Genomic DNA, 23,855 nt, shown 5'->3' with positions numbered 1-23,855 from the left:
GCTTTCCCGAGTCACCTAAGAAAACGGGAGCGTGACTCTCTTTCCGCCCGCTTTTGATTTGAATAGAACCTCGAAAGAGCTTCAAGCCCCCTCCCGTCCCGAGATCCACATCCCAGGGAAACTCTCAGCCTCCCCCATCGAGGGTCTGCAAACCCTAAAGGGGCTGCTGAGATGTTTTTCGGGGACCTTTCCCGGGACGCTCGCTGGGCTGACGGGGGGGGGGCGGTCACTGGAAGCGTGTGACCTCTTGACCACCACCCCCGCCCGGTCCCAGGGGTCGCGGGCCACTGACCGATGTCCAGGCTGCGGGTCAGTCGGAGCTGTGCGGGACCGTCCCGTTTCTGGGCTGCGGGGCAGAGAGACGGGGGAGGCGGGCTGGGCCCCATCGGGGCTCGTCTTTGGCCGCGGCTGCGGTTCTGCTGACCGCGACTCTCAGGACCCAGTGGTCACTAGATATGATATCTGTCCGCAGGCGACTGCGGCCCTCCTTTCCGGGCTAGGAGCCCCCGCCCCCCAAAACCCCAAAACTTTCTGAGGGCCACCAACATGACCCCGAAGCCCGGGGACACGTCCAAATCCGAAGCAGCTTGGCCTAGTGGGGAGAGCCCGGGCCTGGGAGTCAGAAGGACCTGCGCTCTAATCCCGGCTCCGCCACTCGTCGGCTGGGTGACCTTGGCTAAGTCACTTCACTCCTCTATGGCTCAATTGCCTCAACTGCAAAATGGGGCTTGAGACTATGAGCAGCCCCTGGTGGGACAGGGACTGTGTCCAACCCGATTAGTTTAGAACGGTGCCTGGCGCATAGTAAACGCTTAACAGATACCAATTTTTTCTTTAAAAGAAAGAGGTCGAGTTAAGCGGCTTCTGGCCTTGCTGCACGAGGCCGAAGACTTTTGATCTTTGCAGATGATCGTTCCCCACCGAAGCTGAGGTCCCGGCCGGCGGCGGGTCCCGACTTGGCCGTTTTTGAAATGCAAAGGAGCCTCCGAGGCCCTGTTAGGGACCCACGGGGAACCTTTTTCCCGACCGCTTCCCGGCCGGGGGCGCGGATCCCGTTGGTTTCTCTCCCCGGTCGGGGGAAACCTTTGTGTCCGTCGCTTCTCCCCGCAAACCGGGCATCTGCCCCCCAACCTCCAGGTCAACCCCTGGGTCAGCGCGACACTCGGAAGAACCGTGAACTGGATATTCTCCTGGACATGCAACCTCCCGGCTAAGGAGGGACCATTTAACAGCCCCTAGACATGCCCCCTGATAACCCAGGAATCGGCCCTCTAATTCAGGAAGGCTTTCGGACAAATGGCTCTCGCCGAAAGTTTCTCATACTTCCAGGCCCACTGCCTGTCCTAAGAGCCCAGCACCAGTGGCTTCGAGGTGTTCCCCCAGCAAATGCGGTGCCGGGGGTCCCCCGGGGCAGCCCGGTCCGGTCCAAAGCAGCCTGACCCGCCGCTGCCCAACCCACCCCAGCGCAAATCCTGCTGCCCAGTGCAACCCAGCAGTTTCCCCCAGCCCACTCTGGACCAGCCCGGCGTCTGGCCAATAGTCTCTCGGCTGCAGAGATCACCACACATCCAACCTTCAGGATGCGCTGGTTTCGGGGGGCTCCGGCCCGGAGTCTCCCCCCAGCCCAGTTCCAGCCCTGGCCGAACTGGGACATTCTCAGAAAAAAGGTTCAGCAGTTAAGTGTTTCCTGTTTCCGCTGTTAATTTTTCACGCTCGGGCTACTATGAGTTCTTGAAACGGATTTCCTTCATTTTCTTTGCCCGGGTTCTTCTTTCTTCGTGGGCATTTCCAAGAGCTCCCCCGCGCCGGGGGCTTCACGTCTTTTCCTTTCTCCAACAGGCCGGCTCAGACCGCGGCTGCTGGCCCAGGTTGAAAGTCACCCACTTGACCGGGTTGGGAGGCTGGAGGCGCTGACTTGGTTTTGTGGGGGAGAAACTTGGGTTCTCCTCCCACTTCTTTCTTCACGCCAGGAAACACCCAAGCTTCCAAACTTCTAACTCTCCACTCTTCTGAGCGCCCCCGCCCCCAACCCTCCAAACCTCTAAATCCTCCACCCCTCCGAATCCCTAATCCTCCAAACTTCCGCACCTTAAAACTCTCCTCACGTCTGAACACCTAAACGCTCCAAACCTCCAAATCTCTAATCCTCCAAACTTTCTAACCTCTTAACTCTCCACACTTCTGAACATCAAAACCCTCCAAATCTCTTGACTCTCCAAGTCCCCGAATCTTCCAATCCTCCAGACTTCCGAACCTCAAAACTCTCCAAACTTCTGAACACTCGAAACCTCCAAACCTCTAAACCCTCCAATCCTCCAAACTTTTGAACCTCTAAACTCTCCAAATTTCCGAACCCCCAAACCTTCCAAATTTGCCAACCTCTAAACCCAACTGCTTAAAGCCTTCAAACCTCCTTCAAACCTCCAAAAATCCTAATTTTTACGTTCCAAAAACTCTGAGCCTCTAAAACCTCCAGACCTCAGAACTTCTAAACCTTCCAAACCTCCGAGCCTCTAAAAAAGCCTCCAAATCTCCGAGCCTTTGAACCCTCCATACTAACCTCGTGCCCTTCCTTCCCGTCCACATTTGATTCCCCTATATTTCTAGCTCGTTGTGGGCAGGAAACGTGCCTACCAACTCTGTTGTATTGTACTCTCCCAAGCGCTCAGTACAGCGTTCTGCACGCCGTAAACGCCCAGTAAATACGGTTGATTGATTGATTCCGCAGTGTCTTCCCCGCGTTCACTGTTTAGGGAAATCTCATTAGCCCTAAAGGAGAGGTGCGAGGTCACCGCATTTGAAATGAGTTATCAGAAGGAGGAACCCGAGGGGGGTCATCATTATTCCTGCTACCCGGGCTGGCTGCTTCCCCCTGTAAAGCCCAAAACGATGGGTCCAGACCCCGGGCGCCTGAAGGAGCTGAAGAAAAAAAAAAGGGGGGGGAGGGAGAGAGACAAGAAGAGAAAGAAAGAAACCCACACAGAGGATATCGGGGTTGGAACCTGAACCCAGTCCGGGGAGGAAATCCTCGCTTCCCTTTGGGTGGGCGGCAAGGACGTCGAAAGGAGCCGTCTTAGCTTCTCGCCCAAATAAACCTTCCCCCGCCAGCTAACCCAGAAGGGTAGCTTTTGCGGAGAGAGAGGAGATATTCATCCAATGGAGCAAGGGAGAGGAGCAAATCGCGAGAGGTGTCGGGGAGAGAGCGGGTAGTCAGTGTCACGCCCGGGGTTCGTGAGTGTCGGAGGGCGTGGAGTAAATCGAACCCCCGCGCTCCGCCACATGCTTGGCACGGAGACTCGGCCGAGGGGGGGACCCGCCAAAGTCTTCCCGCTCGTCCCTTTTCATTTAATGTGAAATCTCCGGCCCTGCCGTCAAGGCCCCCACACCCCAGTTGGGCTGTGAGAAATTTCCTAAGCGCCCCGGTGTCTCCACAGGGCCCCGGGGGCGCGCGGAAGCGGCGTTCGGGGCTCGAGGCTGCGGCGGCGGCAGGCGGGGGGGGGGGGGGGGGGGGGGGGGGAGAAGAGGCCATTTTGCGCCTGCGCGGCGGGGCTGGCCCCGGAGGATCGCCGCTCGCACTTCCCTTTCGGCTCCCGCCAAATCCGAAAGGAAACTTTCACGGCTCCGTCTGAGGCCGGGAAGGCGGGCAGAGCGCGTCGTCGTCCGCAGCCCCTCGCCCGAGGGGGCGTCAGGGTGGGAGCGCCCGCCCGGGAGTGCGAGCACCGTGAGGGCCGCGGAGGGAAGAAGGCGGGGGAGGGGCGACGGAGGGCGGAAAAAAAAATAATAAAAAAGGAGAAAAACGGAAAACAGAAAATGGATCCATCCGTTTCGTTCCCCACACGGACCAACGTGAAGTCGGAGGCGCGAGGCGCAAGGTCCCCTCGGGACACGGAAGCCAACAGGGCCGGGCCGGGGCCGCCCCTCATCCCCCCAGCTCCGGGGAAAGGGGCGTCGGCCGCGCTTCCCCCACTGCGCCTGCGCCCCTCGCGCAGTCCTCGCGCAGTCCTCGCGCAGTCCTCGCGCAGTCCTCGCGCAGTCCTCGCGCAGTCCTCGCGCAGTCCTCGCGCAGTCCTCGCGCAGGCGGCAGCTGCCCACGAGGGACCCCCCACCCCACCCCCCCGGCCGCCGGGTTGAGCAGTTTTCGGGGCCTTCAGTCGCTGACCTCTGTGGTACCTTTCCTCTTCCTCAATTACTTAAAAAACAGTGACGAATGATCAAGATCACTCTTTCATCGCCCTATTTCAGGGTCCCGGCTGGACGGAGGCAGGGCGAGCACCCTCTCCCTCGTCCCGGCGCCAAATGCGATGCGAAGGCAGCGACCCTCGAGTCAATCAATCCATCAATCGTATTTATTGAGCGTTTACCGTACGCGGAACAGTGTCCTGCGCGCTTGGGAGAGCGCAGTATAACAGAGTTGGTAGGTACATTCCCTGCCCACAACGAGCTTACAGTCTAGAGGGGGGAGACATTGGTGCCCGGCATGGGTATGGGGGGAGGCGAGACGGAGAAGGAAGAAGAGGAAAAGCAGGAGGAGGAGAAGGACGAGGACGAAGAGGAGGAGGACGAGGAGGACAAAGGGAAAGCGGCCTAGGGCCGTCGATGCTGGGGAGGATTTAGGATACTTCTCGAGAGGCCGTGGGGACCGCCCAGATTCACTTGGATCTAGGACTTTCAGGCATTTGATATTCGCCTCACGCTCCACCCCCCCGCACTTCTGTACATATCTTTAAATAATAGTTTATAGATTATTTATTTCTATTAATGTCCGCCTCCCTCCGCTAGACTGTAAGCTCGTTGCGGGCGGGGAACGTCTGCCAATTCGAACGCACTCGCCCAAGCGCTTAGTACAGCGCTCTGCACAGATGGGCGGCGGGTGTCCAGGGTTTGTGAGCCTCGAGGCTTCAGCCCATAACCGATCAGGAGCCCCCGGGGGGCGAAGGAAAGGTTAGGGCAAGAAGGGGCTTCGTCTTGCCCCAGCAGCAACGACGTGTGAATTTCTCCCCTTTGTGCCCGCCTCTAGGGAATGATTAATTTTCTTTTTCTTTATTCCTGGGCTCTTCCCAGCCGGTCGGATCCTCGGGCAGCCCGACTCCGTGGGGCACGTCCTTTCAGCGGCTCCACCCGGCCTTTCTCTCCTCCGCCGAGAAGCCAGACGCGGACCCGGGGGTCGGGCTGACCGAGGAGAGGAGGGGGACAGAGCCGGGACGGTGGGGAGGGGAGGACACACAAGGACCCCGCTACCTGGGTTGAGGTTCTTCTCGTCCCCGCTCTGCCACACTGCCCTGTGCTAACCCGGACAGAGAGCCGCATCTCCCACCCTCCCCGACCCCCCGCGACGTGCCCAGGCACAGGGTGGCACAGGAGGGTTGGAGAGGGCCGGGGGAGGGGGCCGGGGCCCTCCTAAGCCTTTAGCCGGGCGAGCTAAGGGCTGTTTCTCTTTTGGCGTCGTATTTCCTTGCCGTCGCCTCGAAGGAGGCCTGGAAAGTGCAAGTGGCAGAGCCCTCCTTCCTCCGGCGGCGCAGAGCGCTGCCATGTTTCGGCGGCCGCGGACACCCGTTATTTGACGCTGCAGACGCTTCCGACCCTTTGATCGGGACCCGCTCTCCGGCCTCCGCCGCTCCGAGTGGGAAAGGGCCGGAGGGGAAGGGGCGCGCAAACGGGAAGAGGAGACAGCCCCCATCCCCCAAGAGTCCCCAAAGAGGAGGAGGAGGCGGCGGCAGGGGCGAGGGGTGAGCCTTGGAGCTTTCCTCGCCGCCACCTCCTCGCTAGGTGCTGCAGGGTTGCAGGCTCTTCAGCTGATTTGTTGCCAATAGCAACCACACGACGACGATTTGCAGCTCGAGCTGCTGCTGCTGCTGCTGCTGCTGCAGCTGCAGCTGCCGCCTCTTGTTACCCCACCGGGTCGAAGGATTTGATGCTCGGTGCGGCTCTTATTGACATCTCGTCCCCCTCCCTCCCCCGACCCCTTCCCCCCACCCCCCTTGTCCTCAGCCTTGTGCGATGGGTTTGGACAAGGCAAAAGGGAGAGACAATGGGCCGGCGGGGAGCCACCTCCGCGCCCTGTGGACCCGCAGCAAGGGCGGGGAGCCCCCGAGTGAAATGGGCGCTGGCAAACCTCGCTTTGATTGCCGCCACCCCAGCGCCCGGTTATTGTGCTGGAGGAGCCGATTTCTCTTTTCAGTCACCAACCACAAAGAGAGACTGTTTGATCGTTAAAATAGGGGTAATGGGAAGGAAATGCAGCAAGTCAAAATGCCCTTTTCCATATCCCCAGACACAAAGAAAGGACTCATGGCATTGCCTCTCAGTCATGCCTTCTTCCTCGTTGGGAGAAGAGGACTCGTAGGTATACACACGCGCACACACACACAAACACACACACACGCGCGCGCGCGCACGCACACACACCCTCCCCCTCAGTGTTGCTCTTCCTTCGGTCACTCAACCTCCACTAAACGTTTCGGATGCAATCGATGAAGGAGTCACATTGTATCGGTTTGGGTGCGACAGCCAGTGTCGTCAGTTGATGGTTGGTTTTCCCAACTGCAAATTGATCTGACATCTTTTCCTTTCGTTGATTTGGGGGATTGGAGGCAATCTGACTGGCTTCCACCATTTCAAGCACGGCTCACTCTGGAGCCAGAAGAGCCCATCTTCTGAGCGAAATAATTAACGTTAGCACGTGGGAAATTTCTGGGAAGGTAGAGCTTGCCTTTTCTAGTCTCTTTGGTCCTGGGAATCATGAAGAGATCAAGAAATTGAGCTTTCTCCTCTTTTAAATGACCCTGAAGCTATCTGTCATTAATCAAAAGCAATGGTCTTTTTACACCGTAAATTCCGCAAAAATATTACTTGCACTGAAAAGACTTCAGTAGTCTCAGAAAATCATTTAAATTGTCTATCAGAATCCCATTAAGATGGCTCAAAGGGTACAATTCCATTGGTAGAGTTATCCTTCCTCTTATTGATTCTTCTTGTTTTAATTAAGCTGTATGGTTTAACCTTCAACTGGAAAGTAATAGAAGAAAACTGAATCTAAGAAATGTTCCATGTCATGGTCTATCTTCTTCAGAAGAATGAATGGACTCCATAACAATATCAAGAGATTCTTAAAGAGCCAATAAAAATTATTTGAAGTAGGAAGCTTTGAGATCTGCAAGAAATTACAGGACAACGTATTAAACACTACCCATCAAAACATCACCTATAAAGCTCTGGCCATTTTTCAAAACAGCTCGTTAGAGCATCAGAAACACGCCTCCAGCAAGATGCTTCCAGAGGAGAAAGGGAGGACACTGCGTTGTCTTGTCTTTAGTTAAACCCATGGAGCACCGTTCATCAGCTCTGGTCAAAAGTAGTTCTGGCTCTTAGTTAATCTTCGGTCTTCCACGGTTTAAGAAAACCATGAAGTAGCCCGGTGGAAGCTCCATCACCAGGATTCCCTGACTCCTTAACTCTGGGCGGTGTATACCTATCCCTGAACAGTGCACTGTAAGGTGCCCATGGAAAGTCTGGTATTCAGGGTAATTCAAGTTTAAAGAGACTGAAAATAAAGTCGACATGGCTACATCATGAAGAATAAGGGTTTGCTCAAGGCAGCAACGCGAGCAAATGGCCCAGAGGTGTAAAGTGTTCACCTCTAACCTTCGCGAAATGTCAAGTTCATTCAATTATAAGGCACAACTTTCTTCAAAGGAGAAAGTTACAATTATTTGGCTGTTATCGTACAGGGAATTTAACAACCTGTTGCTCTGCATAGTACGGACACAAATAGGAAAGAAAGCTTATAGTGAAAAGTTCCTTTCTATGGGTCTTTCAAGAAAGAAAAGCTCCAACAACTTGCTTTGGACCGAGTTAAAGAGATTATCTCCCTTTTTCATTACGGCGATGTCTTTCAGTGAATCGAGGGATAAGATCAAAGCGCATCCATATTCATGTGAATTATCGCTATTGACTTGAATAATGGTTGATGTCATTGTTTTAAACTGAAACCAGTAACGCTCCGGCTATTGAGTCTACACCCCTAAGGGTGTAGAATTTCTACTAGGAGGACTCAAAAGCCAAGCAATTAGGTCTGACAACCACGTCATTTCCATAAATGAACTTCCGTCTTGGGCACTTTGATAAGAATCGGTTTCATTTCTATAGATTTTTATCTTGGGATTTTGGGACCTTTTAAAAAAAACCCCGTCTTCAAGAAGAAACTCTAACCGTCCTGGAATGAACTGTAACAGGAATGTCTGGTACTGTTTGGAAACATGTCTTGCTATTCATGATGTATATGAACACTTGGCATCTCGAGTCTGGCAAATCTGTGTTACCAGCAATTAGCCCACATAACGTGTTTTTGCTTTGAACATGATTCATTAGTTTGTTTTTTAACGTAACCGAAGAACTCAGAGTACGTTTGGGGGGGAAAAATGTGTTTACCAGCTGCTTCTTTTCTAAACTAAGCATCTTGACAATTTCCCCAAATATTTTTCTTTTAAAAAGTGTTTCCCTTGTCAATCTGACTTGATTAACCCCACTGCTTTTAAAAGGAGAAAGGTATCATCAGCTTCAATAAAAGCCTGAAAAGTTTTGACATCAAACATCCATGAATGTTATGTAGTTCTCTTGTTCATCTCTTCCTGCAGTCTATCTGATTCACGACTGGAAGGAGGTATTACACGGTAATTTCAAAGTAACCTTCGGAAGCTTGCTTAAATTTACCCGAACTTTAAAGATAGCTAGAGGAATAAATTTCATTCAACTTTAAAGTGGTCCACAAACTTCAACCTATTCTACAAGTCCAGAAAGTGGCTCAAGTCTATTATCGTAATTACACTTTTAGAAGCTTTGTAGAGTACCTTTTCTTACAGTAATAATGACATTATCTCTTCATTCCAGTTAATAGGCATCAGGATTATTAAACTAGATATCCGGGCATGAAAATTGTTTGGCATCTGTAATGCTACTATTTTCTGTAATCAAAAAAGTCAGATTCCAACATACAAAACCCAATCTGAACAACCAGGAAGCTAGATAAACTCTGGAAAGCACTCTAATTCATCTTCATTTTTGTAACCTCCCCCTCCAAATCAGGAGTTTATTCAGAAGTTTTAACCTATTCAGGGATAATGAATACGTTTTCTGCCATGGTAAGGTGTAAAATGTTTCAGACCATCAGACTTTGTTATTGTCACCCTGTTTAATGTCACATCACAAAAGTCTCCCCCTTCCCCTTCCTCCTTCTCTTCATCAGTTCCTATTAAGCCTCCAGTAAGTGTAGGGCAATGTACTGAGCTGTTTCTGCGGGCAAAGCATCGTAGGAAATGCTTGGAAGCATTACCACCCTAAGGACAGATGACATAATTCCTGCCCTCGAAGAGCCGCTTAGAAGAAATGAGGCTTTCATTTCAACTTATTTTTACGCCTCTAGATCAAAACTAGATTTCTGTCTCCCAACTAGTAAACGTGCTTTGGAACCCGAAAGGTTTTTTGCCTTCACCTCATTCGGGAACCCTTCGGTCTCTATTATAGGTTCCAGGTGAGGGTAATGAAGTCCAAATCCGACCACAAGCTCTGCCCTCGGCTTCGGGAGGGGATCGTACTTCCACCGGGGCAAGACACTGGGTCCCGCGCCCGGATCGATTCCCAAGCGTTTGTGATCGTCGCGTACAGCAGGTCCCGGGACGCTGAGCAGAAGGGGAACTGGAGCTCCGAGACATCGGAGGCGCCGCCACGTCGAGCAAAGCTCCGTGGGGGGTCACTGGGGCCGGCCTGGTGGGCCCGGAGGAGACCTTGAACTCTGCCCGTGCCGTGGCGGGGGCCGGCGGAGGCGACGCAGTTTTGGGGCTTTTTAGCATGTTTTAAAATGTAAGGCAAGAACCTCTCCTGCTCCCTCTCCCCACATTTGTTCTAACTTCCCGGGGAGGCAGGGCTGCGATCGATCCCTCTCCCAGCGGTAATAAATCAGCCGCAAACCGCTCTCGCTCCGGGCTCAATACGGCAAACGGAGGTCAAAAGAAGGGAAAAAAAAAATTAAATATTTGAGGTTCGCGCATGCGCACCCGAGGAGCCGCCGCTGGCTCGGTTTTCCGAACCAGCCCCCCTTCCCCCCTTGCCCCGCTCCCGGCCCGGACCGAGGCGGCTTTGGCCGCTCTCCCAGGGTTGGGAGGGCGGATGGCGGCGGCGAGGGGCGGCCACTATGTGCCGCGGGGCCCGGAGCGGGGTGGGGAGCCAGCTTTTCCGCCTCCTGGGGCAGCGGCTCGGCTTTCGGCCCGCTCCGGGACCTCGGTCGGCGGCCGATCGCGCCCTGGGCCGCACCGAGTTGGAGTTTCCCCGTCCCGCGGTGGATCCTGCCGGCCCGGCCCAGCTCGGGCTGCCTTCTCTCTCTTTCCCTTCTTCCTTTTCCCTTCCTCAGCTCCCCGAAGCAGCGGGGCAGGGGCTGGGAGGAGAAACGGGGGGTAGGGAGCTAGGGGGACGGGGCAGGGTGCTGGGAGGAGAAGGGTCAGGGGTAGGGAGCTAGGGGGATGGGGCAGGGTGTTGGGAGGAGAAGGGTCAGGGGGATGGGGCAGGGTGTTGGGAGGAGAAACGGGGGGGTAGGGAGCTAGGGGGATGGGACAGGGTGCTGGGAGGAGAAACGGGGGGTAGGGAGCTAGGGGGATGCCAAAGGGGTAGGAGGTTGGGGAGTTGGGGCTGGGGTCAGGGGCTAGAAGGGGATGGGCCAGGGAGCTGGGGGGACGCGGCAGGGGCGGGGGCTGAGGGGTCAGGGGGCTGGGAGTGGAGGCTGTGGCAGGAATCAGGAGGTGGAGAAGAGGGGCCGTGTCTGGAGCACTGACTCTAAGCTCGTCGTGGGCAGGGGATGTGTTTACTGTTGTACTGTACCCTGCCAAAAGCCTAGTACAGGCTCGAAGCAGCGTGGCCTAGTGGCAAGAGCACGGGCTTTGGGAGTCAGAGGACGTGAGCTCTAATCCCGACTCCGCCACTTGTCTGCTGTATGACCTTGGGCATGTCACTTCACTCCCCTGGGCCTCAGCTACCTCATCTGGAAAATGGGAATTGAGACGGTGAACCCCACGTGGGACAAGGACTGTGTCCAACCCGATTTGCTTGTATCCACCCCAGCGCTTAGTACAGTGCCTGCACATAGTAAGCGCTTAACAAAGACCATTATTATTATTATATCTGCAAAATAGGGATTACGACTGTGAGCCCCATGCGGGTCAGCCTGACTACCTTGTACCTACCCCGGCGCTTAGAACAATGCTTGGCACAGAGTATGCGCTTAACACATTCTATAATTGTTACTATTATTACAGTGCTCTGCACAGAGTAAGCGCTCAATAAATACGGTTGAATGAATGAAGGAACCAGCAGGGGCAGGGGTCTGGAAGCTGAGAGACCCCGCTGGAAGCCGGGGTCTGACTTGGTTAGCGCCCCGGGCCGCGCTCGCCACCAGGCCTCCTGTTCTTCTTCCTCCTCCTCCAATCCCAGGGACCTGCTGCCTCTCCGGAGAGACCGAGCTGAGCATCGATTACGTTCGAAATAGCCGCCCCCACGCCCGGGACCCTTGCCCTCCACTGACCCCAGGAGCTGCAGGACACCGGGGTGGCCCCCTGCGCCATGACCTCCGGGTGCGAGCCCCCGGACCGGCCGATGCCCGCTGGCCCCGGGGCATCGCCGACCGCCCATGTCGAGGGGACTCCGGGCGGTGGGAGGAGAAGCAGCCGGGACCGGGTGAGAGAGGGCGACATGCCCTAAGCAGGGTTGGAGGGGGGGCATCTCTCGGGCCCTCTCTGCTCCTCCGGTTCCCACGACCGGACTACTCATCGCGCTCCTGGTCTCTTGGAAATCTCCAGACCCGCGAGGGCAAAGGCTACGGGGACCCCGTGCACCGTTTTTGAAAGTCGTTCAATCGGTTGCGCTAGGCTGGGCCCTGGGGCTTTCAATCAATCAAATTATCAATGAGGTGTGCTGAGTGCTCTCTGCGGGCAGAACACTGTTCTAGGCGTTTGGGAGACTACATCGCAACAAGGTTGGTAGACACCATCCCTAACCTCAAGAAGCTCACCATCTAGTGCGGGAGGTAGATGTGACAATACATTAGAGAGAGGAGAAACGGCAGGAGGCAAGGACATGTACATAAGGGATGTGGGGCTGGGGTATCAAAGGGTCCAAGGGATGTAATGATGCAAGTGCCGAAGTGATGCAGAAAGGAGGGAGAATAAGGTGGTGAAAAGAGAGGTTAGGGCAGGATTCTTGGAGGAGATATGCTTTGAGGAAGGTTTTGAAGATAGGTAAAGTGGTGGTCTGTCGGGTGGGAAGGGGGAGGGAGTTCCAGGCCGGAGGGATTTCGTGGGCGAGGGGTCAGCGGTGAGAGAGATGAGATCAAGGCACAGCCAAAGGGTTGGCGTTAGGAAAGTTAGAGAGGGTTGGGCTGGGTTATATTAGGAGATCAGCGAGGTTGGCTAGGAGGGGGAAAGAGCCTAGATTGGGGCCATCTTTGGAAAATGTGAGCGGTACCCGAAGTTTATCAAAGGCACTGAGCATTAGTTTCCCTTGGCTTTTTTTTTTTAAGTATGAAGCGTGCATTAGATGGCTACATGACTACACATCTGGAGAAAAGGCTCCACCAACGTACTCACAATTTTCCAGAGTAGTTTTCTGCTTTCACTTGCTCTCCCTTCGAGGTCATGTCTTCTGGAGGTTAAGATTTTCATAATTGAGCTTCGTCTTTTTAGAGGCAGTGAAGTCCGGGTCCAATCTGTTTAATCATTTAATAATGGAAAGAAAAAATGTATTCCCATCTGTGTATCGATCTAACTAGTGAGCTATCTCTAATTTTCAAGGCTATAGAACACGAAGGACACTTAAGGTTTAAAACTTAAGTTTCTTATGTAGTTTCTGCCTTCTGTGACAAGAAATCATTGCAAACAGCAGTGGTAGAAGACAAATGATAAACAATATGGTATAGCGTCCTTCCTCCCATTAAGTTACTTAGCTAATTTCTCTCAAGTGCATTTATCATGAAATAGCCAAGATCTTTATTATGACACCGTCCAAACTTTGACTGGGCTTAGGGGACATTGAGAATTAATTTAAATACCTGACATTACCATTTTAATTCTCTAGTGATTAAAAAAATGACATGGAACATATTGCAGAAGAATATGATCATTATAATTGACATTTTAGGACTGTCAAATGTCTACATAAGCATGTGTCTATATACTCAACTTGAGGGAGTACATAGCTCACAGCTAACTCACTTGGGTTTCTTGGTATTTTTCAAAAGAAGGTTTTGTGATTCCAAACTACTCTCTTACAACATTAAAATATTCAAATGCAAAAGTCAATCTCTTCTTGATTTCAGTGATATAAATTGGACCTTCATTCATAATTTATTGAAAATATCAATTGGGCTGAAAATTTCCAGATTTAGGTCCAATTCAGATGATCTTTTCTTCCCCCCTTTAAATTTGAGCTAGAATTTTTCATTTTTGTTTGAGGGATGTCCCAATTCAGTGAGTACATTGCATCCATTTGTAAAGTAATATTTTAAAGTGGGTGTGGATAACATCTTAATGCATGGATTCTAAAAGTTGAAACTTTTAATGTATGTAGTTCTTTGAAAGAAAGCCTCTCCTGTAAAATTAAAAACATCCTTAAGGGATAATATCTACTCAAAAATTTCTGTTGGGCATTTGCAGAACAGAATTTCACAAATATTAAGTGTAACCATGAGAATGGAATTTTCTAAACTCAGTGTAATTCCTGAGCAATTTTTGTTGCTGTCCCAGTACATTTTTGAAAGTTAGGAGGATGTCTTATGAGTGAAGTGTTAATGCAGAGTATGTATCATAATTAAATACTACTCAGATACTTATATTTTAGTGTGCCCCTTTAGTGTGTGCAGTGATGGTGAGATGGTGCAGGAAGACCTCATGGAAGTATAATTACAATCTTCAAATTTGGTTAAGAAAACTTTTTGTATTAACTTTTCCTTCAGTTTTTCCATAGAAAACTGGTTGCAGGTGACTAACCCTCAACCCAGATATGTGGGTGAATTTTTATACACACCTGGAGGGGCCAGAATGTACTTTCTATGTTTGAATCAAATAAAACTTTCTGCACTCTAATGGAAGCAAAATGACAAGCAAAGGAATTAGGAAATATAAAAAAAATTAGTAGTCTTTTAGGATGACCACCAACCACTGACATGGGGCATTTGGAATACCAAAGATAATATTGCTATAATAATTTTTATATTTGCTTTTATTGACATTTTTATTTAGAATCTGTATTTTGATTGCTGTAATATTGGAAGGTGGTTTTTTTGCATTTTCTCTCTTTTTTAGGGGGGAAAAATGAAGAGAAAAACGTCTTCAAATATCCCAATTTTTCCTAAATCCTATTTCTTGAAGCAGAAACTCCCGCGTGCTAAGGTTATTCAGAGCACACTGTCCTGGAAGAATGAATTTCAAGTATTTAAGGGCTTATGTTTAGAGCTCCTCATAATGGGTCTGTTCACTCATTCATTCAATAGTATTTCTTGAGAGCTTACTAGGTGCAGAGCACTGTACTAAGCGCTTGGAATGCACCATTTGGCACCAGGTAATAATCTAGTTGGAGTGTAGATTTTCAAACCTGGTGGGATTTTAAATTTGATTAAAAATCTCTTTCTAGGACAAACTTTCTGCTTTATAAGACTAGTCTTTTTTTTGGGCTAATGAAAATCTTCAACCCTGACCAAAAAAAAAAAAGACGAAGCGATGGAACTCTGGGCTTTTTTTTTTCTTTAAATCTATTTAAGGGATTGAAACCAAACATGGACAGTTTTAATCCTAAAGGGGTTTTTTTTTTTTTCAGACGAGGAGGAAGTGAAAAGCAGGGTTTTCACGAAGGGCCTGTCCAGGGCGAGTGTCCGGGTTTCATTTTACGACTTACAGGGCGAGCGGCGGCGGGTTCCCCCCTCGCGGGGTGGGGGAGGGGCGAGCGAGCCCCGCTGCGGCCCGGCAGGTGCGCGGCCCCCGAGGCCTCCCCCGCCCGGCCCCGCGGGGGCGCGCGTGCGGGGTCCCGGTGCGGGCGGCCCGGGCAGGCTGCGGGAGGCCCGGCCGCGTCGGAGGGACGCGCCGCCCTGGGCGGGCCCCGCTCGGCCCCCGTCGGGGCCCGGCGCGCGCCGGGGGGAGGCCGGGGCCGCGCGCGGCGACCCCGGGCCGTGACGCAGCGGCCGGGCCGTGACGCGGACCCGTGACGTCACGGGCGAGCGCGGCCCCGCCCCTCCCCGCCCGCGGGCGCGCTCCTCTTCCGGTGGGTTTCCCGGGCGACGGAGGTACACAGAGCCGGGCTCCGCTCCGTCGCCCCCGCCGCCCCCGCCGCCATGAGTCAGAGGCAGGTGCTGCAGGGTAAGACGGGTCCTGAGGGGAGGAAGGAGGGCAGAGGCTGGGGCTCTTCAGCCCGGTGGCCTCTTCCCTGCCCCCATTTCCCTCGTACTAGGTCTTCTGCCCCCCCCCTCCTCTTCCCTACTCGTTTTTTCCCTCCCCTTCTTCGGTTTTCCCCTTCCCTTCTCTCCTTTCTCCTGCCTCATCGACTTTTCCCCAGCGTCTTAATTTCCCTTCGTTTCTTTTCCTCTTCATTCCCCTCTTTCTCCCCTCCTTTTTTCTCCTTTTCCTCTTTCTCCTTTTCCTCTTTCTCCTCTCCTTCCCCTTTCTTCCTCCCTTCCCCTTTTTCTCTTTTCTCCCCTCCTTTTTCTCCTCCCTTCCCCCTTTTTCTCCTTTCCCCCTTCTCCTCTCCTTTCCTCCTTTTTCTCCTCCTTTCCCCCTTTTCTCCTCCTTTCCCCCTTTCTGCCCTCCTTTCCCCCTTTCTGCCCTCCTTTCCCCCTTTCTCTCCTCCTTCCCCCCTTTCTCCCCTCCTTTCCCCCTTTCTCCCCTCCTTTCCCCCTTTCTCTCCTCCTTTCCTCCTCCTTTCCCCTTTTCTCTCCTCCTTTCCCCTTTCTCTCCGCCTTCCCCCCTCCTTTCCCCCTTTCTCCCCTCCTTTCCCCCTTTTTCTCCTGCTTTCTCCCCTCCTTTCCTCCTCTCTTCCTTTCCCCCCCTTTCCTCCTCTCTCTCTTCCTTTCCTCCTCTCTCCCTCTTCCTTTCCCCCTCTCTCCCTCTTCCTTTCCCCCTCTCTCCTCTCCTTTTCCCCTCTCTCCTCTCCGTTTCCCCTCTCTCCCCTCCTTTCACCGTCTCTCTCCTCCTTTTCCTCTTTCTCCTCTCCTTTTCCCCATTTTCCTCTCCTTTTCCCCTTTCTCCTTTTCCCTTTTTTCTCCTCCTTTCCTCCCTCCTTTCCCCCTTTCTCTCCTCCTTTCCTCCTCCTTTCCCCCTTTCTCCCCTCCTTTTCCCCTTTCTCTTCTCCTTTCCCCCTTTTTCTCCTCCTTTGCCCCCTCCTTTCCCCCTTTCTGTCCTCCTTTGCCCCCTCCTTTCCCTCTTTCTGTCCTCCTTTGCCCCCTCCTTTCCCCCTTTCTCTCCTCCTTTGCCCCCTCCTTTCCCCCTTTCTCTCCTCCTTTGCCCCCTCCTTTCCCCCTTTCTCTCGTCCTTTCCTCCACCTTTCCCCCTTTCTCTCGTCCTTTCCTCCTCCTTTCCCCCTTTCTCCCCTCCTTTCCCCCTTTCTCCCCTCCTTTCCCCCTTTCCCCCCTCCTTTCCCCCTTTCTCTCCTCCTTTCCCCCTTTCTCTCCTCCTTTCCCCCTTTCTCCCCTCCTTTTCCCCTTTCTCCCCTCCTTTTCCCCTTTCTCCCCTCCTTTTCCCCTTTCTCCCCTCCTTTTTCCCCTTTCTCCCCTCCTTTTTCCCCTTTCTCCCCTCCTTTTTCCCCTTTCTCCCTCCTTTCCCTTTTTCTCCTTCCCCTTCCCCCTTTTTTCTTCCCTTTACCCTCTTTCTCCTTCTCCTCCCCTTCCCCCTCTTTCTCCTTCCCTTCCCTCTTTTCTCCTTCCCATTCCCCTTTTCCTCCCCCCACCTTCTCCTCTTTCTCCCCCATCCCTCTTCTATTTCCCTCTTCATTCCCTCCGCCTTTCCCACCCCCTTCCCTGCCTCCAACCTCCCAGGGACATGTCTGTGTACTGGTAAAGGAAGGTCAGGGGAGGAAGAATTGCTTATAGTCCCCATTCACCTCACAATGCTCCTATCTCACCTTTTCCGGGACAGTGTTTGAACAATACCAGAAAGCCCGGACTCAGTTTGTGCAGACAGTGGCTGAACTGGCGACCCGACCCCAGAACATCGAGACCTTGCAGAATGCAGGTGAGGGCTCCTCCTCTAACCACTTCTCCTTACTCCCTTCCCTATTACCCCAAACTCCCCACTCCCCCCACCCCCGCATATGTTGTAAATCTGGAGTCAATAACCTAGCCCAAATGTCTGCCTGTCCTCCTGCCCTCTTCTTTCTTGTTACAAAGCAAGACCCTACCCCACCATCCTTTGTGAGGACTCTTTTCAATATTGCTCTGGGAGATAGCTGTAAGCAAGAAAAGCTGAGAGTCAAGATAGGCTCCGTGCCCCTTTTGGATAAGGGGTGGGGGTGGTGGGCAGAGTTGCCAGATGAGGGTAGCCCTTGCCCGTGGGGCAGGAGGAAACGCAGGGACCGAAGCCCTTAGCATCTCTCTGCACTTCAAAGGCTCTCACTGCTCCTAGAGAGCAAAAGAGAAGGGGAGGAGGGAGTATTTGACCTTGGGGTGGGAGCAGAAGGAAAGTGTCCCACTTGGCTGGGGGTGGGGGGACCCCTTGGGACCAATCAATCTTCCTCCTTTAATCCATCCTCCACAAATAATTCACACGCTGTCGTACACCCTCTGTCCAGACTGGTCTTCCTTGTACTGTTTGGGTACACCAGTTTGAAATGGGCAGTAGGTTGGGGTGGGATTCCACCGATTCCGGTTCCAGGCACTTGTTACTTGTTCAAGCCATGGCAAAATACTGTTTTCCAGTGTCCCCATTACCCTACTTGATCATGTATTGAGAAATCACTAGGCCCTAGTGGGAGAAGGAGGGTGTTTTTCTTTTAGTAATATTTTCCAATCTAAATTATTCTTTGTGTTTACTCACTTGAAAAGGTATTAAGAGCAAGTTGAAAGAATAAGAATATGGGCAAGATTTCCCTTTATTGTGTGTCCCATCACTTGGGACAAATTCACCTTTTTGGTGAATAGCTTTGCCACTGAGACCTTTGTTAGGGGTGTTTATTGGTGCAACTTTACTGGTTAAGCCTTTTCAGACATGATGGAATATCTTCTTAGTGGAATGTCATTTCGTTTCTAGTTATTTTCTTTTGTGTTACCAAAGAACATTTGGGCATGGACACTTGCTAATTACAACCACTTAATTCCAAGGAAACGTGTTCCCATAAACTAACACATCTTATTTTGTAAATAAAAATGTGGTAGTTGGTGGCTACAAAGGAAGGAAATTGAAAGCAGTGAATTTTAAACAAGGTTGGTAAGTGGTAGTATTTACAAACACCATTGGGAACATGCTATATAACTGCCTTAAAATACACCTGTCTGTTTGGTAGTACTTTTCTAAGTGCAAATTGCCTTCAGACAGCAGAGGTAAGCCATAGTTACCCAGAAATTCACTGTATAGACCCTTATTTTTGTTTTGGAATTTAATCCACAAAAATAAGGATAGTTTTCAGAGTTCACGTTACATCATGAAATGATTTCTTAATCAGTCTTTCCATATGTGTAGATATTGAGCCATTCCATAAGATTACACATGATTTAAAATGCAGTAGCAACATTAAAAAGTAATATCTCTTTGTTGGTTCTTGGTCAGCTTAGTAAAAATGTCCTAAAGTTTTTCCAAAAGTATTTATTTTTCAAAAATGTGTTTGAGCAGTTGTCCAAAATATTGAAGTTACTCAAATAATTCAAATTAGAGATGGAGGATGCAGGGGTAAACGTTTAGACAGTCAAATGTTTTAGATTTACAGATTTGTAAAATTTGAAGTAATTATTTGAGAGACTCAACTTCTACAAAGAGAAATGGTTGATTACAGTTTGGTCCTTTTCTAAAATTAGGGCAGAGTTGAACATGACTTTGAAAATAATACTATCAATGTGTCAGTACTGTATTATAAGACTCAAGGCACCTGGTAACTCTGTTCTTGATTGTTTAATGTCCCTTTTTTCCATCTCCTACAAATCTGGAGATATATTTTTTGAAATAAAGGTAGGGCGATTATAATTAGGAAGTAATGACTAAAAATAAAGTATCTGATATTTCATCTTTCAGTAATCTCATTGTGGGTAGGGAACATGACTAGCAACTCTGTTTTTTATTGTGCTCTCAAGAGCTTAATTTGTACAATGTTCTGCACACAGTAAGTGAGCAGTAAATATGATTGATTACTCAGGATGATTCAGTAGGTCATGCTTTTCACTTTATTCAGTTAAACTTATAGAAAAACGGGACAGCATAACAGAACCACATTTTGCATCAAAGTGTATAGGTTTAGGGCATCGATCAGTCAATCAGTTAATGATATATGAGTGCTTACTGTGTGCATCTGAAATGATGGGAAAGTACATTACAACAGAGCTGGTAGATGCTCCCACAAGGAACGTATGCTATTGCCCTTATGTCCTTAACTTCCAAAGATTTGATTCTAAGTGAAAAGGAATTTGATTACCTCCTTTCTCCATTTCCAGACATGAATCTCCAAAGCCGCCTGAAAGTGTTGACCATCTATAGAAATAGTAGTTGTAGTAGCGTTTATTGAGTACCCCCGTGGTGTTCATGAATCCAGTAGGTACTTGGGAAGCACAGTATAATGAAGTGACAGATTCCCTTCCCATAAGGAGTTTACACTTTTAGGGGGAAATAAACATAAAATGAAAGGATTAAGATAGGAATCTTGAAGTCCAGCAGTGAATGTAGGTGAGTACTATTTTTCCATTTAATAGTATTGAGCACTGTACTAAATGCATGGAAGGATACCGCAGAGATAAAGTCAACCAACCAATCAGTGGTATTCATTCAATTGTATTTATTCAGTGCTTATTATGTTCAGAGCACTGAACTAAGCGCTGGGAAAGTACAGTTCAGCAATAAGTAAATAAGTACTTATTGAGCACTTACTATATGCAGTGTTCTGCAACAGAGGTGGTAGACATCCCTGCTCAGAACGAGTTTTCAATCTAGAGGAGCTTAACTGTCAGAGGGAATCCACTTTGGTTAGGGAAGGTCTGTAGTTTCATCCTGACCTCCTCCATGGCTGCTGTGAAGTAAAAATAACCTCAAAAGGAGTTGGGGAAGATGGAGAGTGGGTCTCATGTTTTGAGGAGGGTCAGGTGAACTTTGACCAGGGAGTGGGGAGCCCCACCGGGCCCCACACTGGGGACTGAGATGACTGGGCCTTGAGTCATGGGGGGATCGAATAAGCTGGAATCAGGACACTGGTAATAGGGAAACTACAGGTGCTCCGGTCTCTAGCTATGCAGTTGTAGCAGGGATGCCGGGCTGGACACTGATGCAGATGAAGATACTGGGATCAATCAATCGTATTTATTGAGTGCTTACTTTGTGCAGAGCACTGTACTAAGTGCTTGGGAGAGTACACTTGAACTGAGTTGGGAGACACATTCCCTGCCCACAACGAATTGACAGTCTAGCATCCTGTACAGACAAAGCAGTCCTCCAGGGGTAGCGTTTGCATTCCCTCTGGCTGCTAAGGTGGGGGCATCGGTAGAAGATTAGCTGTGCCAAAGCAGCCTTGAGTTGCCCCATGTGCCTATTTCACTAGGAGCGATCGGGTAGCACATCTGGTGCTGGTAAGGAAGGGCTGGTTCTGGTTAGGCCCAGCACATAGTTCCAGATAATTACTAGTCAAGGCATTGAAAGAGTCAAGTAAGAGCCACCTGAGTTCTGAAGAGTTTAGGCCAAACTACTCTGCCTACAGGCCGGAGCCTCCCAACAAGGAATATGTTTTCACATATTTAAGGACTGAGGAAGTTTGGGCCGAGAACTCTCCAAAAACCTCCTAACCCGTGTTGAACTTGTGCCTCTCTCGGTCTTTAAACAATGAGGTCTGATGCCTCTCCCTGCCTTTTTCAATAATTAATATCATATGATCATAACAACAGATAGAGAGATTGTTTTAATCCACGTAGCAAATGTGGAATGTTTCAAAGTTGAAGGGATTGTACTGAGAAGCTATTTTTGTGTGTGTGTGTGTTTGTGTGTGTGCTCTGCCTGTGTGGAAACCCTGTCAAATGAAGCTGCTGACTAAAAACCCCAGGAAAGTACTCTCTAAATAATTTCATTTTTATGAAGTACATTTTTCAGTGCCAGCTAGTAATTATAAGAAAGAGGGATGCGTTTTAATGTAGAAAAGAGTTCTGAAAAAGAGGTTATGTGTTGTCCCCATGTGGGGAAAGGAATCATATTTGACCTGATTATCTTATATGTACCCCAGCGCTTAAGAAATTTGACAATTATTATTATGTGATTTTTACTGTATAATTAAGGAACGGAGCGCACCTTTTCAGAATGAAGAAATAATGCTTATCCCTGAGTGGTGAAACTGTCCAGGTAAATTGGGCAAAACTGCCCCCCTTCTCCCTGTCCTGAGAACTTGGCCATAGGAAGAATGGAAGGATTTGGGCCTTCTTTAAATGTGTTGGCTGCTTGGATAATTGTTCTCTTCCCCATTAAACTTCATCTGTGGAGATTCAGCCATATGACAAAATTGGCTACTTTTCTTAAGCCCCTTTCATGGGAAAAAAAATATTAAAAGGCAGGTCTTTGTCCTTAGAGGTTGCCAGACTTCCCTTCTTATTTTGTAAATAAAATCTATGAGGAAAATAAAATCAGTATCAGGAAAAAAATATTGGTCATGACAGTTCCTCCTGGAGAAATGACCTCTAAACATCGTAACATGTTTACTTAGACATTCCGGTGGTGTGGGGGTGACATTGTGAAGAATGTGGCCTAAAAGAACAGTGAAAGTGGAAAATTGTCCAGAACAATTCCAAATCATGATGTTCAACTTCTGGCAATTTCAGACCCATAGATGAGGAAGAGCCTGCATTTAAGATAATAAATAGAAATATTTAACAATACGGGTTCTTGTGGAGTGTGAAGTCAGTAGTAATTCAAATTAAGAAAAAGATAGCCATGTTCCTGGAAAATATGCGGTATAAATCCCATTCTATGTTGGATACAGCTTGTGTTGGCTTCTCTTTTCTGGACCTCATTCACATTCTGCTAGAGGGTTTTTCCCAGTAGCCTCTCTCTTGAATGTTGACAGCCAGAAAATGGAATTGGATTTATCAAAGGCAATGCAGATCACCACAGAACCTAGTCCGTTCCTATTGCAAAAAATTTTCTAAGCATAGGCAATCCTTAACATCATGTCTGTGAGGAAGACATTCACACTAGGGAACAATAGTTTAATCCTCAGTGTCCATTGTCTCAGTTTAGGATGCTTCTCTTGGGATGCTCCATGAATCACATAAATCTGGCAAGAAATTCAGAATTTACTGTCCTACCTAATCTTTCCTCCATGCTGCTTTTCCCCTAGGGTTTTTGCAGGACTGCTTTAGAAGATTAGTTTGGATTTAATTCATTAATTATGGTATTTAGTGTTCATTATGTGTCAAGCACTGTTCTAAGCACTGGGGTATATCCATGATAATCAGGTCATACAGCATCCCTGATCTACATGGGGCTCATATATAAGGAGGAGGGAAGAACAGGTATTGAATCCCCATTTTACAGTTGACTGAGGCACAGAGAAGTTAACTGATTTGTCCAGGGTCACACAGCAAGCAAGTGGTGGAGTCAAAATTAGAACTCAGGTCTTCTGACTCCCAGGCCTGTGTTCTTTCCACTAGGCCAATGTAAAGATGTAAAGATCTCCTATGTGGTGCTGCTTTGCCTCTCTAGAACCTCATACTTTGCTCAGGGAGGGGCATTCCTATCTCCCGACCCTCTCTGACTTTCCCTATGTGTAGACTGGCCCAGAGTGGCTCGCAGTCAATCTTTGGTGGAAACCTGCTTGTTTGATTGCCTTCCGTTCCTTTCTGGGGCCATGGATGACTTATCAAGTTGGTTATAGCTGTTTCTGCTCATTTAGAGTAGTATTTTTAGATGTCCTGTAATTTTTCCACAAGCAAAGGGAGAGAAACAATCTCAACCATTTAGCTTTCTGAACTAAAGATCTCTCTAACTGTAGACTGGAGGAGGATGAAGCTCTCCAGAAGCACCAAATGGTGAAATTCCCAGCGTGATGCAGTTTCAACCACTCTGTGCCCACTCTGAGTGATGTCTGTTGTTTGCAGTGCCTAACACTGTTTTCACTTTTGCCTCTTTATTTCACGATCCTCTCAAAGTGTCCTCTCAAAAGTTGCTACTTTTTAAAAAGGTTATTTGTTAAGCGCTTATTATGTGCCAGGCACTGTACTATGCACTGGGATACAAAAAAGCTAATCAGGTTGGATAGAGTCCGTCCCACATGGGGCTCACGTCTAAGTGGGAGGAAGAATGGGTTTTGAATCCCCGTTTTCCAAATGAGGTAACCAAGGCCCAGAGAAGTCAAGTGACTTGCCCAAGGTCACACAGCAGACAAGTGGCAGAGAGGGATTCGAACCCAGGCCTTTCTGACTCCTAGGCCTGTGCTGTATCCACTAGGCAATATTTTTTTTACTGTCTAAGGATTTGACTGCATCCTTAAAAATGTTTTATATTTTTTGTCCTTTTGGTTTTCAGTTGTCCAATTTCAACTCCCTATTCAGCAGCAGCTAGGTATCTTACTGTCATCCATTCTCTTCACATGTCCCACCCAGCAAAGCTGTGTGGCAGTATGCATTGCGTCATTGCTAGAAGACTGACCTTATTCTATGACTT

At 49.7% G+C, this 23,855-nt stretch overlaps 1 protein-coding gene across 1 annotated transcript in view; it reads left to right on the top strand.

Moving 5' to 3' along the window:
• Positions 1-15,295: 15,295 nt before the first annotated feature.
• SPAG6 (sperm associated antigen 6) overlaps positions 15,296-23,855 on the top strand; it is a 60,139-nt gene continuing 51,579 nt past the window's right edge. The window contains exons 1-2 of the mRNA XM_029077772.2: positions 15,296-15,386; positions 17,157-17,252. Of these exons, the coding sequence (XP_028933605.1) occupies positions 15,362-15,386; positions 17,157-17,252 (121 nt within the window). The 5' untranslated portion in view covers positions 15,296-15,361. The remainder of the gene's footprint in view (positions 15,387-17,156; positions 17,253-23,855) is intronic.

The sequence above is a fragment of the Ornithorhynchus anatinus genome, chromosome 13 (assembly GCF_004115215.2).
Source record: "Ornithorhynchus anatinus isolate Pmale09 chromosome 13, mOrnAna1.pri.v4, whole genome shotgun sequence".
NCBI classification, from domain to species: domain Eukaryota; kingdom Metazoa; phylum Chordata; class Mammalia; order Monotremata; family Ornithorhynchidae; genus Ornithorhynchus; species Ornithorhynchus anatinus.
Note: the sequence above shows the minus strand (reverse complement) of the source record. Positions and strands in the feature narration are given on the sequence as shown.